Here is a 15,045-nt window from a genome sequence, read left to right as displayed (position 1 = left end):
GGCTGATGGAGCTGCAGCTCCAGGCCCAGGCCCATGGAATAGGCCCAGTATTGCCAGTATTGCAGTAATACCGGCAATACAAATGCAGGTATTTTTCTCAGAATAAATGGAGATTACTCTGCAATACCAGCACCGGCCAGTAGGGGTCACTGTGTGTGGAGAGAGGCAGGGATAGGAAGTTACAGCATATCCCTGCCTCTCTCTACTACTTACTGATCCGTGGGGGAGCAGCTACACAGCACAGAGTCCAGACAGCAGCTCTACAGCTCAGGTAAGTGAGGGATGGGGGGAAAGGCAGCAGGGACACATGGGGACACTGAGACACTGGGTGACTTGCGAGACTGAGACACTGGGAGCAATCCATCTATACATCAGAATCAAACTGGGAGTAGTTTGTTGGTGATTTTACAGAATTTTCTCTGATGTCACTCCTTGTGATTATACAAATGATTAAGGCTGGTATTTATTTTCAAAAAAGGTGGCAACCCTAACTACTCTTCACATAATCTTGCTTAAAGGAGCACTATAGGGTCAGGAACACAATCATGTATTTCTGACCCTATTATGTTAAAACAACCACTCTGGCCCCTTCTTGACTCCCTAAATATAGTAAAATATGCTGCTGGATGTGCCTCTGAACTGACTGTCTGCTGACATCATCAGAAGTGGTGGTCTGAGCAAATTACAATACTTCCCCATAGGATTAGCTGATACTGTCAACTAGGCAGATCAGGGGCAGAGCCAGCACAAGTCCAACATAGCCCTGGCCAATCAGCATCTTCTCATAGAGATGCATTGAATCAATGCATCTCTATGAGGGAAGTTCAGTGTCTGCATGCAGAGGGTGGAGACACTGAATGCAGTGCTGCACACTAGGCAGTACTGCCACAGGAAGCACCTCTAGCAGCCATCTAAGGAGTGGCCAGTGGAGTTATTTTCTCTGAAAAGACAGTGTTTACTGCAAAAGACCTGAACGGAATGATTCTACTTACCAGAACAAATACAATAAGCTGTAGTTGTTCTGGTGACTATAGTGTCCCTTTAAGTTTGGAAGCTTTAGAGGGATGTATGGGAACAAAACTTGTGTGGACTGGCTGACAATGACATTAGTTTAGGTAATGCAGACGTTGGTCTCTCTAACACTGTGGCATGTCCCCTTTCTTTTACACTTACTACATACACCTTTTCTCTGTCCCAGACTATATACCAGGAACTTCTGCCTGCTAGTAAGAAGGTAAGGAGGCAAGTGGACCAGCGAGTGCTAGGGGACAGTCCTTAGAAAGCATGGAGTGAGCGCATCATTAGACACATTTATGTCAAGCTCAGGGTGCTGCCTGCATAGTATGCCCTTAGTTGGACAGCCTGCATTATTGTCGGGCAGCCTGACATGCATTCATGCCAGGCTGTCCTTCAAATTCTTTGGACAGACATGCCCCCCTTTTCGGCATGTTCTCCCCTTTTGGCAGTTCTGGTTACGTGATTTGCACCAGTGGCCCACCCTTTTACCCCGCCCATTGACTTCCTGCTTCACTGGACACTGCTGTTAGGGGGTATGGATTTACTTGAAATATGAAAGCATAAATTAGAGAGAGAGATTAGCATAGAGTATGTGTTTTCTTATAGCTGAAGCCTATGAGTTTCCCTCCAGCACCATCTCCATCAGATACATGACGCTTGGGAGGTATGACTGTTTTAGTGTTTTTGGTCGATAAGATTCCGTAATTAGGCCCATCATAATTGTCAGCACCAGGCCCAGTGTGCTCTTAATCCGGCCCTGGCTACCAGCATCTAGACTTGTCACCAGAGACGGCTACAGGGAATTGGCTTTAACTCTGAAGCATCACAAAGCCTTGCGGGATCCTCCATAGATCTCGATGTTGTACTGAGTTCAGCAGGGAAGGCGGCTTCTGGCGCTTAAGTGACAGGCGCTAAAGAGGACCCTCAGGGAAAAGATGGCCGCACTCGTGAAAGACAGGTTTAGATAAGTAGAACTACACTTGGCCTGTCTCCCTCCCCACCTCCCACCACACCAGACTCCCAGTGATGATGTCATCGTGAGGGGTCTTTGCAAATTCTGCAGAGTCCCCAGACAGTGACAGTGCCAATTTAACAATGGATGGGCAGTTGGAGGAAATTAAGTGAAGAGTTCTAAGTTTCAAAATCACAGCATACTATATGTGGCAAACTTAAGGACCATTAGAGTCATCCAGGCCACTTTATCTCAATGAAGTGACTTGGGTATAGAGGTCCTGTAGTTTTAACAGTGAAATGTAATACACTAGAGCTTTATTTTATATTTTAGTTTAGTTTTTTGAACAAATGTAAATATTTCAAGGTCAAATCTTACTTCCACTGGTCGCTTCCTGCTGCAGCCCCCGTGTGACTGGGAAATTGGATGCATGCGCATCAGATCCTCAATGCTTCTCTATAAGGGGCATTGGATTTAACAGATTTCGAAGTCGTGTGAGGAGGGGCTGTAAGCAGCGTCAAGGGAGGTACAGCACTTATAAACGGTGAGTAAAAACTGATTTACATGCCGAACAGGTGCGGGGCTTGGTATTAGGGACAGGGACACTAAAGCATGGGTTATACAAATGTATTCCTAACGCTTAGGTGTTCTTTTTAATTGTAATCCTATTTCTTCCTCTCAATGCAATGGTAAAATTAGAAAAACAAACATGTATTTCTAATGCTGGTGATCTCCAACCTATATATATGAATATTATATTCAGGGCCCCTCTGTCTATCTATCAAATAAATAAGCTTTACGTACCATGGAGCACCGATCTCGCAATGCAGTGAACCCAGATGAGATTATCAGCGATGATAATCTCAGCCAATCCAATTCTTTACACATATGGACAAATGGCAGGGGAGGGGATTGCATGTGTGTGGCAATCGCTGTGCTGAGCCAATCATCATCTCCTCATTGAGATGTTTAGCTTAATGCATCTCAATGAGGAGTGTTCAGCAAATTCATGCAGAATGTGAGTACATCAGTACAGAGATCAACATTGCAAAAACAGCAGGTCTACAACAGGAAGCACCTCTAGTGGCTGTCTGACAGAGGTGTTCTTAGAGACAAACATCAACACTGCCTTTTCCCAGGAAAGGCAGTATTTACAACAATCAGACTGAAAGTATAAACGTTGTGCTGTGGTGGTTCTGGTGCCTTAAGTGTCCCTTGAAATATTGTGTTTTCTGTTACATGTATAAAGATATAAGATAATTTGCACCTCAATTAAGTTCCATCAAGGAACAGCAAGGGCACATAAACGAGCCCAGATGCAGGCACTCAATTCCAGGACAGTGCAAAACTTGTTTTTATTTTTATTTTTCAGATCTCACAAAATCTCACATTTTTGTTGAATGCAGGGGATATAATATTAGAAATTCTGGTAAATGGCAGTTCCCTGTAGAAATATTACGCTATACAGAGGTCCCTTTAAATGTGCTGGAGTGGGTGACCGGCACTTGCTGCAGCTATGTGAAGGAACTTGTGGAGCCATTATAGTTCTTTTCACCTGCTGTTCAGGTTACAGAAATTAGATTGTGTGCACATTGTAAACAAAACAGAGTGCGGAGGCAGCCGCTTAAATATGACATATAGGAAATTCATATTGGATGTTATTTTCCTCCCTGCAGCTTTAGTGATTTTAATAGAAAATAGCAGTGATTCAGATACCATTAACAAAAGGGGGGTTGTATATTTACCTCAAGAAGTACCTACCAAATGAGTGTGTGCATAATGTGCTGCTAACCTGCAAGCAGAACAGAATCAAGGCCTGCTCTGGGGTAAAAAGGAACAAAAACAAACAAACAAAAACACTGTTGTCTGCCATATTTCGGTTTCTTTACAGTATAGCGAGGAGAGATGATAAACCCCATCCCATTGTACTAAGACACAGCCTTGTGTGACATCCCTACAGTCTGTGTGGTGACATAACACGCAATAATGCAAAGCTAAGAAGGTCAAAAGCCATTGTTTGAAAGGACAGATCATGCTCACTTGGTAACCACAAAAGCAGCAGTGACCAGCAATAATGGCAAAGACATCTGTCTTATGGGTAGGGGTCTAATGGATCCCCAATCTTACCCTCTGTTTAACAGTGCATAAAGGCCCTTATTTACAAACAGTTTATTGGATGTGATTTCCTAGCCTCAGCATACTGAGGGTGTATGCGAGATAGCCATGCTCAGAACACTAGAAGTGACTAGCACGAGAACCCCCTTATATAAAAGCAGATATCTTCCGATTTCAAACAAGTGATCTTACCTCTGTATCAGAACTCTCTGTCAATTTCAAAAGATTTGAAATTGACAAAGAGGGATCACTCTGTTAACCCCTAAACCACTTCAACAAACTGAAGTGCTTTAGGCGTGTGTAGTGTTCCTTTAAGTACCCTACTTCAAAATGGAGATTAGGCGACGGCAAAGTTCACATTTGTATAAGGGATTAAAGCCAAAGAATATAAAAACCATTTGTGTCACGGTTTCATAGGTCTCTCCCTGCATCAGCTGTTTATATGGTAGCGCCATCAATACAACAATGTATACAATACACACGTTTTGTAGAGGTGAGCTAGGCTAAATAGAGAGGTGATCGAATGTCTGAAGCAGGCTTCCTCAAACTCCGGCCCTCCCATGATTCTATGAATGAAATGAGCTGGGAATCATGGGAGTTGTAGTTCAGCAACATCTGGAGTGTCGGAGTTTGGGGAAGTCTGGTCTAAAGTAACAAACAAAAAACAAGTATAGAAAAAAGTACTGATCAAGAAATCCTGAGAAGCTCTCGACATGCTTCCCTTATGATAAAGACAATCCCCTCTGGCAGTCCATAAGCACAACAACAGCCCATGTCAAACTATAGGTAAACACAATACATATCTGGATCCATTACAAAGACATAACTCCTACCAAGACATTGTCTGCACAATGTAAGAAACAAAGAAAATATAAAACGAGAACATCAAGAACAGAAGCCAAAAATAGTCATTGGATTGCCTCCCACCAGCACGAAGAGCCATGGTATGAAAACGTGATTAAAAGACAATGGTCACGTGACATTGTCATAGAACTGCCATAAACATACACACAAACAAAAGTTTTGGTCCTGTCTATTAACCTTGTCATTCAAAACTACAGGAGAGAAGTAGGACTGTCATAGGACCAAAAAAGATAAATGGATGAATAGACAGTTCATATAAAGCATTTGAACATCACAACAAAACACATTTCTTCAATCCTCGGCAAATCTTAAATAGCAAAGAATATTGAATAAATCTTCAAAATCCAGCAACATAATGGTAACACACTGCTGTGAAGTTATCACTTGTGGATTTAATACTTTTAAACCTATTCATAAAAGTCAGAAGACGATGTGTTACACTTTAAGGGAAGAGAACATTTAGAAATGGGCAGAGATCAGTCGAGCATAAAAATGGTTTTGGTGAGGAAATCTCCGCAAGACACATAGGACTGCAATTATTAACAAAACCCATTATAAAGCAAAGATACATTTTTCATCAGCAACGAACCGAACAAGCAACATAAATATAATCTATGATTCATTCATATTAAACCGGTCTAGGAAAATAATGCCGCACATTGCACCCATTGCTCACAAAATGGTGAGGCATTGTTTGGCAAAGAAAACGTTAAATATGTCACGCAAGCCCAAGCGAAAAATCAAAACAATCGTTCATGTTACTCATAATACAAATCGCAAAACAGATCTTCATTTTAAAATGTGATAGTCAACCTACAAAGCTTGGAGAAAGGGTGTGCAGGGCCAGGGGTGGACAGACCCAGGACACAATCAGCGTTACTCATGATGTTCCCACGAGTAAAGGGGTGTTTTATGCCAGTATGATGAGAAATCAATCAGGGTAGCCCATACTGTGAGCACATTCACAAATCGCATGCCTTGCAAGCAGCACTCTAAGCACCATAAACCCTACATTGTTGTAGTAGTTATAGTAAGGATTCCCAGGAGCCATCTAAAGGTGATAATCATGCGGTTTTCGAGCGTTAGACAAGTACCTGTGATTCAGCTTCCTTTTTGGATATAGTTAATGAAGAAACTCTCCTTTGACATTAGATACATTAATGTTATCCTTATTTTGACAAAATACACTGATTCCATCCAAACACTAATGGAATTGATATTACTAAAGTGGAAGCGGGAACTTCTGCTTTGACTGTATCTGTGAAAAGGGTTCGGACCACAGGCGACTAGAGGACTTCGTAAGTGTCAAGAACATTTGACTACTTATTTTGAGATGGCATCAGGGTACTTTAAGCATCATAACCACTATGGCTGGGTGTACTAATTATGGTGGTTAGAGTGGTCCTTTAACAAATCTTTCCTGAGTGCAGGAAAATGCCCATATTGCAATCCCCAAACATACCAAAATGTATGTTACAGAAATCTGAATGCTCCAAAGAATTTTGTACATCTTGAAAACAATAAGAGAATCACTCTGGACTCTGTTATTCACAAAACCATGGGATTGTAGGTCACCCTTCAGATAAGCGCTCAGTAAATATAAAGATTACCAGTTATACTAAAGCTGAAGATTGTTTTTTTTGCCTCGTCCAAGGTGACCTTTACGGAAAAGGTTACACATACGTGGGATAGCCTTTCAGCGAAAGGAAGAAAGGTTAACAGTATAGCAATGTGAGAATGCAGAGAATAAGTGTATGATGCTCCAAGAGCAAGTATGGGAAATCAATCAGATTTTTCATAATGAGAAGATCAGGTAGGGGGTCATAATCCACGTTATAATAAATAAAGTGGTTGTCTGCAGCATTCCAGAATATTCAAATTAGTAATATTTGATATCCAATCAAAACAGAGTAAGAAGGATGCAGTGAAGCATATAAGCAAGTCTTAGTTGTCTGATTGATCAAAAGTTGGATAAGGACAAATATGAACCTTCCTATGTGAATTGTCTACATTACAAAGCATTATACCAGCATTTAAAGGTAATTGAGCTCATTTGAGTTTTGGCTGACAGATTTTGTTTAAGCATGCTGCACTAATACACACTAAATTAGCATACTAGGAATACAGAACTAGCACACCGTGCTGGCTGAGCACCGAGATACACCATCAAGTATAAGGAGGTTCTTATTACTGCATATCATTCCAAGACTCATGGTGTGATTGCCACAAGCGTATATTTACAAGGAGATTATGAAAAAGGTATTTTTGTCTGTGTGCTTATAGGAATCCGTAAACAATTTACAGAATACTCTCTCAATAATAATAGCCAAGCTCTCAAACAGACCAGACGCAGCGAGGCTCACCTCTCTATGATATCAGCTATTGTACAGGCGAACATCAGAAGGCCTTCTGGCATCTGTAAGGCAACTGTAAAAAAAAAAAATTAATGCACGGTTATTTATTAGATAAAAGGCAAACAGCTATAATGACACATTCTACATAGTTGTATTTTCTTTCATTTACGGTATCTTAAATTTAAAACAAAACAAAACTGAGAATGATCACATTTACCAACAACAAAATCATGTTTAACATAAATATAAGGAAAAAAAACCAGGGTGTCCATCACCCATGGGGCAGGTAACATTGTGGCCAGCATTAGCCGAGGCCCACCACTAGCCATGCCAGAATATTACATACCGGGAAAAAAGTGTCTGGCAATGGAGGCAGGAACATAAGGGCAGCGATCCCAGAGCCTTGCAAAAAAATAATCTAAAAATCTATTGCATTGTAAGGACCACTGATAAGTAAGAAAGTGTTAGAAAAATGCATGTGTCTCATTAACATAGATTATTAGATCTGCAGTTTCTATTCCCCCTTTATTGTTGACTGGAGATGCAAGTGGTTTTAAACAGAGCTTGGCATCTCATGGGGTTAAAAGGAAGAGTCCAACTAGGTGGGGAAGGCGGGAGCACCCCAGCCACCACTGGACTCTAGGAATCTGTGGCTCTATATCCAGGAAATTGGGTAAGGCAAGGTTCCAATTACAGATAAAGAGGAACGGTGAATGCCTACACATTTAAATATCTAACAGTAAGAACAGGTCAATACTAACGTAATTAGGGGGGGAACGGGTTTTTTTTTTTTTCCCAATTAATTCTCAGAAAACTTTGCTGCAGTATTTATAAAAGAAATTAAAAAAAAAAAAAAAACAGACACAAAACTTAGGAACATGGATGTATACATTACATAAAATACAACTGAGAAGCTATCCAGGAAAACAGAATAGATAGATTACAGGCTGAGAACACTTGCAAATGTGACATTTAGGGATCCGGAACACACACAAGAGACAGACACTTGATAAGAGATAGCACTGATGCAGGTAACAGAACATGTAGAGGGAAATAAAAAGAAAGAACGAGATTGGGAGGGGGGGCGGGGGGGGGACACACGACAAAAACCACAACATCAAACTAAGTGAGACTGAAAAGCTTCAAAAACGACAAAATCTCTCTAAAAAAAAATAATAATAAAAAAAAAAAAAAAAAGAGGCAGACTGTGCAGAGAGACACAGACAGCTTAGGAGAACATATAAAGGTACATTTATTGTATGGACAAATATAGCATTACATCTGAGACCAACAGAGAGAAGAAGCTGGAGAGGAAATGATTAGAGAGGAAGAGGAAGCGTTTGCAGGACATTGTGAGCCAAGCAGACCAAATGGGATTAGAGACAATCAAAGTAAGAGATCAGAAACATGCATTACGATCACGAGGCAATGTATAACAGGGAGGTAAAATTATCCCATTAGAACATTTCAGTCAACACCGTTCAGGTACCTCATTATTTCACCCCTCCAGGTGCCTTTAGTACAGAGCGATCATAAAATGACTGATGCACTGTTGTCACAGACACGCTGAATTTCCAATCAAAACAGTTCTTTAAAGGGTGGATCAGGTTACAGTGAACAATGCCGATGATCTATGTTCTAGTAGTTAACCATTAATAACGTTCTGTGTTGCACATATTAAAACAAATCCAGAGACAAGAGGAGACAGCTGTCGGTCTCCATTAATCTGAAGGTGGATGGAGATCGCATCCTTGACATGTACTGTACACTGTACCATAGAACAGGAGTAAGCAACCTTTGACACTCCAGATGTTGTGGACTACATCTCCCACAATGCTCTTAAAGCCAAAATGCTGACAAAGTCCACAACATCTAATGTGTCGAAGGTTGCCGATTCCTGCAATAGAATATGGTGGTGCTTAGTAAATAGGTTGCATTATAAATTTGGCATTGAATAGATCATCTTAGGCACCAGAGTTTATGGGGTCTCCGACTACTATAAGGAACAGACTCAACAGTGGCAGAAGCTTATCAAGTTACAGTGAAGAATGGTTAGCAAAACCAAAAATTGCCTATCCTTACAGTATACAGGAAAGGATAACAAAGAGTGAAATGAGAAAATAGTGTACCCCTTTTTGCTGAGGCTTGCTGGATCCTCCAGATGGTTTTTGGAATCTCAAAGTTATAATTTTGAGGCAGCACAGAAATGGCTTCGAGCAGCAAAGGATTCTGGGAGATCTCATCTGGGATCTGGTTAGCCACTCGTCGAACAGGTGGACGACCTGTAGGGTGTATATAACGCACATGTAACATTTGCTCAGGAAGGTCAAAAAAATACATTCCAAATAACTTGTCTATCAATTTGCTTGCACACTTTATACTAGATAAACCAATATCAAGTCACGATTGGTATCATGGATAACTCCCTCCCAATCCAACATTCTCCCTTCACCTGGAAACCCACACAACATCTTTTGCGCCTGTAGATATGATGACTGGACTTCTGTTACACTTGATCCAAATTCCATCTTAATATACCATAAGCTTAGTACAGGGCCTACAGGCCTCTTCATTAATTAGTGATTTGCAATTATCCGACCATGCTTGTACCATGCTAGAATACCTTGATTTGTCTTTCATCCATGCTAGAATACCTGGATGAAAGACAAATCAAGCAATGTAAATCAAAAAGAAAAGTTCACAGAACACATTTAAATACAGTAATATGGAACCTTTACAGACAAGCAGCTTTTTTCTACCCAGCTTGAAGCTGGACAGTACTATACACTGGACAGTTTCCTGACTATAACCTCGATGCTGCCAAGAGAAAACTTGGTACAGAGATCAGCTGTTGCAGAAAGCACTGAACTGGCAGACTTACCCACACTATGCTATGAAGATAGACATAGTACAGGTTTAGAAAACAATGCAAGGTACACTGCAGCCAAGGAATAAAGGTGAAAATAAGTAAAAAGAGTCTTTTACAAGTCCAGTCCCTCCTCTACAGTTTCGAAGGTTGGCGCTGCAGTCCAAAACAGTAGCTCGCCTACTAAATATTTTGATTATACCTCTACCACTACCTTGAGGGTCAGGGAGTGTTTAGGGTTGACCCCAGACATCCCAATACTAAAATTGACTCTGGAGCACCAAAGACACGTAAATTCTAAAAACAGGTTTCATGGTGGATGGAATGGCAGGCACACGTGGCCTCTGCGAATACAAAAAAACAAACAAAAAGTCCTGCGCTCAAACTCCCACTACGCTTGGGCGGTTGCAACGACCATAGTACACATCAGCCCAAATACATACAGTAAAAAAAAAAAAAAAACAATTACATGTGCTCTCTCCCAAATCCCTATGTATATTTAAAAAATGTTGGTTATTTAGTTACTCCAAAGGCCATTAGAGGAATGCCACGTGACACATCAAGGCAGACCTCTTAGGTAGGTCCTACACTAACCCTTCACCTTGCTTCCTTAAGCTTCTGACAAAGATATCTCTAATGAAACCGAGAGGGGTATTTTTTATATCCACCCCGACATTTTTTATATACACGACCCTTAATAGGGAACACATGGGATGGGTGGCAGCACTGTAACATAGCTGTGGCCTCTGCGTGAATGTGAATATGCTGATCCTCGTAGTATTGACAAATGGCATTGTAAATGGACATATTTTTTGGGTCACAGGGTGAATGGTCAAGTATTAGGGTCCATAAAGAATGGGAAGACTCCCAGGGACAAGGGGCAAATATTTGAGTCAAAAACTGTTGGATCTATTTTTAGTCCCAGTCTGGCTGTCATAATGAATACAGTTCATTTTCCTTTAAGACACAGCACTTGGAGGCACGTTGGTAAGATTTGGCTAGCCCATTATTAAAAAAATAGGTAAGCTATTACATTTATGTATCAAAAAAAATATATATAATAATAATAATATGTCATAAGGTATAATAATAATATGTCATAAGGCATATTTGTGTTAAGTTACCCTTTACAAACGCAGCGATGTACCGATTAGCAACTCAATTAAAACACAAGAAACGATAAAGAAAGCATACCTTTTTTTTTTTTAATAAAATTAGAACATTTGTAGCCTCAGATGATGCCTAACAATCCAGCAAGTAATAAAGAAATGAGAAAAATAAAATATTTTGTTTTAAAAAAAAGATCAATTAATTCCTTCACTAGGGGAATAAGTGACATAGGAAATGGGAAATATGCATCAACTTAATATGAGCAAAACGCGTTTTTACTGAATCTCATAGCAGGCTGCTCACCATCTTCCTCCTCCCCTTGTCAACATTTGCTTGATATTTATGTACATCTCGTTACACAAACTGTCAATAACTCAAAATGAGAGAAGCCCACTGCCTGATAATATCACAAACAATAAGCCGAGACCCCCAGAGCACAATTTGAACAAACTAATATCGAGCAGGCGAAACAACTTTACCTCCAAAGAAAAATCTGCATAATTAATTTCACTATTGTACAAAATGAATTTAAATAAATGAATTTTGTTGGGAGGGGAGAGAACCAACAGGCAGCTGTCAGAGGAGAATTGCAGAGCTAAAATTAAAAGCTTAAGATCCTAATTAATTAACCCTTTCTTCGCTGGAGGGGCCCACAGCAAATCTCAATTAGGCAAGAGCCATCCAGATTCCTTCCTGCCTCACTCGTTTCACATCTGCACTGGTTGTTACAAAAAAAAAAAAAAAAGTTTAAGTTTCTTCTGGTTTGCTAAATATCCATTTAATTACCTACCTTCCAAGGATATCTTTAATCCTCTTAGCGGTGTTATTATATTACCATTTTTGTGAAACAAAATCTGGCCGTAATGAGATCCGCGGACTGAAAGCGAAGGAAAGAAGAATTTTCCGTGTATACACTACATAAACAAACATTCGTAGAAATTTAGTTTGTGTCTCCTGATTCTTCACGGAGGTAATCTGGTACACCTCGTCCTGTTTCAATCTGTTTCTCTATGGCATTTCTTTTTTCAGTCTCCAGTCGGTTTCAGGCTAAAGTAACAAGCTAGAGATTCTTAAAAACACCTCCCATGGGACTCACAGCAAACAAAGGCTGTATGAATTATTAGTGCTTTGGCAAACACATTTTTGGTCTATTTCATATCTGTGTCTGCGGGCCATAGGTGTCTTAGCTGGATGAAACTCTATTTTTCACATGAGACACCTAGGTACGTTCACAACTCCCTATTCTCAAACTGCGTTTTATAAGGTGATGGGAAAACATGACTTGACTAAACCCAGGTAGGTACCTTAAGAGCAGTCACCAAGCAAGCTCAACACTGCTTCTAGTGGAGGTGAATGCGATTTAGTCAATAATACAGACCATTAAATTGTATAGGTTATTTACTTCCTGATAGATTGTTTCCCGTCGTTCCACCATTGGAGTCCTGCCAGATAGAATCTCACAACTCCTAGAATTATGGGAATTACACATTAATGTTTATTGTTTTCTATTTGCGCCCTGTAGTAGCAACCGTTTCTTACATCTTATTGGATCATTATAGGGGGTATGCGGCTCCCTCCGGTGCAGAGCTCCGGTATATATTGTGGTTTATTTGGTCGGTATACATAACATACACTGAACCACTCCTCGAGTTGGCAACATTTAACTTAAAGGGACACCGTAGGCACCCAGACCACTTCAGCTAATTTAAGTGGTCTGGGTGCTGTGATCCTTTTGCACTTAGTGCTGCAATGTTAAACATTGCAGTTCCAGAGAGCAGCAATGTTTACAAGTGTCTACCAGGCAGCCACTGGGGGCGCTTCCGGAAACCTAACCGACTTTTGATCAGTTATCTGACGCTGGAGGTTGAAAGCATTAAATAATGCTTTCCTATGGGGAGGTCTAATGCGCACGTGCCCGTTGCCGCACATTCACATTAGCTCTCCCCAGCCGGCTGACGTCGGCAAGAGAGGAGCGTGGGCGGAGCCTGACCCAGCGCCGATGGACATCGGCGCTGGATTCAGGTAAGTGGTTAAGGGGTTTTATCCCCCTCAGCGACATAGGAGGGGAGCCCCAAGGGAGGGGCGGGGGGACGGACCTATTAACCCTATAGTCCCAGGAAAACGGCTTTGTTTTCCTGGCACTATAGGATTCCTTTAAGCTCACTCTCTGTTGGAGGTCTAGCCGTGAAGCTCCGGAAGGTCAAAAAAAATTACTTGTCTATCAATTTGCTAGCACACTTTATACTAGATAAACCAATATCAAGTCACGATTGGTATCATGGATAACTCTCCCTCCCAATCCAACATTCTCCCTTCACCTGGAAACCCACACAACATCTTTTGCACCTGTAGATGTGATGACTGGACTTCTGTTAAACTTGATCCAAATTCCATCCTAATATACCATAAGCTTAGTACAGGTCCTACAGGCCTCTTCATTAATTAGTGATTTGCAATTATCCAACCATGCTTCTACTATTTGTTAAATGTTCCTTGTTTATTCCTATAGGGCTATTAACTAAAGTGATAACTGTTAATTCAAAGTGGATTTCACATTTACATAGTTACATAGTTACATAGCTGAAAAGAGACTTGCGTCCATCAAGTTCAGCCTTCTTCACATATGCTTTTGCTGTTGATTCAAAAGAAGGCAAAAAACCCAGTCTGAAGCGCTTCCAATTTTACAACAAACTAGGAAAAAATTATTTCTTGACCCCAAAATAGCAGTCAGATGTCTCCTTAGATCAAGCAGCTATTACCCCACTAATTAGAAATTATATCCCTGTATGTTATGTTTTTGCAAGTATTTATCCAATTTCAGTTTAAACATCTGTATAGACTCTGACAAAACCATCTCTTCAGGCAAAGAATTCCATATTTTTATTGTTCTTACTGTAAAAAAAACCTTTTCTTTGCCTTAGATGAAATCTCCTTTCTTCAAGCCTAAATGTGTGACCTTGTGTCCTATGTATAGCCCTGTTAATGAATAGATTTTATGGTTTATACCGGCCCCGAATATATTTGTATAATGTTATCATATCCCCTCTCAGGCGCCGTTTTTCCAAACTAAAGAGATTTACATTTTTTAACCTTTCTTCAGAACTAAAATGCTCCATTCCTTTTATCAATTTTGTAGCTCGTCTCTGCACTTTTTCTAGTGCCATGATATCTTTCTTTAGAACAGGTTCCCAAAATTGCACAGCATATTCAAGGTGTGGTCTTACCAGCGATTTATAAAGAGGCAAAATTGTATTTTCATCTCGAGAATTTATGCCCCTATTTATACATGACAAAACCTTACTGGCCTTAGCAACGGCAGATTGACATTGCATATTGCTACCTAATTTATTGTCTATAACAATTCCAGTGATTGACAGCTTATTGAGATATTGGTATAAAATTAAGAAAAATTATAAAATAGAATATAGACTATTTCCCTTTATATCTATAGAGGTGATTAAGGACAATATAGATGATATCAAATATCAATGGTTGGATGCATAAGGGTATTCTGGATATTCAACAGATTATAGACACAAAGAAAATTAAGACATTCAATCAATTACAGTCAGAGTTTGGGATTGACAACAGGGAGATATTTACTTACCTGAGAATTAAGTCTTACTTGACGAAATTTTTGGATATCCAACTTACCAAAAATATAAGTACTCTTAAGAAGATTATTGAAACATATAGACTTAAAGGCCATATTTCCAGATGCTATGAGTTCTTAAAGATCCCCCAGAAGTCCCCCCTTTGGAGATCGA

At 40.2% G+C, this 15,045-nt stretch overlaps 1 protein-coding gene across 1 annotated transcript in view; it reads right to left on the bottom strand.

The window, feature by feature from the left end:
- The window catches only part of DPH1 (diphthamide biosynthesis 1), a 224,253-nt gene that overhangs the window by 190,841 nt on the left and 18,367 nt on the right, over positions 1–15,045 (bottom strand). The window contains exons 2-3 of the mRNA XM_063449941.1: positions 9,432–9,584; positions 7,312–7,375 (exon numbers count right to left, since the gene is read on the bottom strand). Coding sequence (XP_063306011.1) covers positions 7,312–7,375; positions 9,432–9,584 — 217 coding nt within the window. The remainder of the gene's footprint in view (positions 1–7,311; positions 7,376–9,431; positions 9,585–15,045) is intronic.

This window comes from Pelobates fuscus, chromosome 1 (genome assembly GCF_036172605.1).
Source record: "Pelobates fuscus isolate aPelFus1 chromosome 1, aPelFus1.pri, whole genome shotgun sequence".
In the NCBI taxonomy this organism is placed as follows: Eukaryota; Metazoa; Chordata; class Amphibia; order Anura; family Pelobatidae; genus Pelobates; species Pelobates fuscus.
Note: the sequence above shows the minus strand (reverse complement) of the source record. Positions and strands in the feature narration are given on the sequence as shown.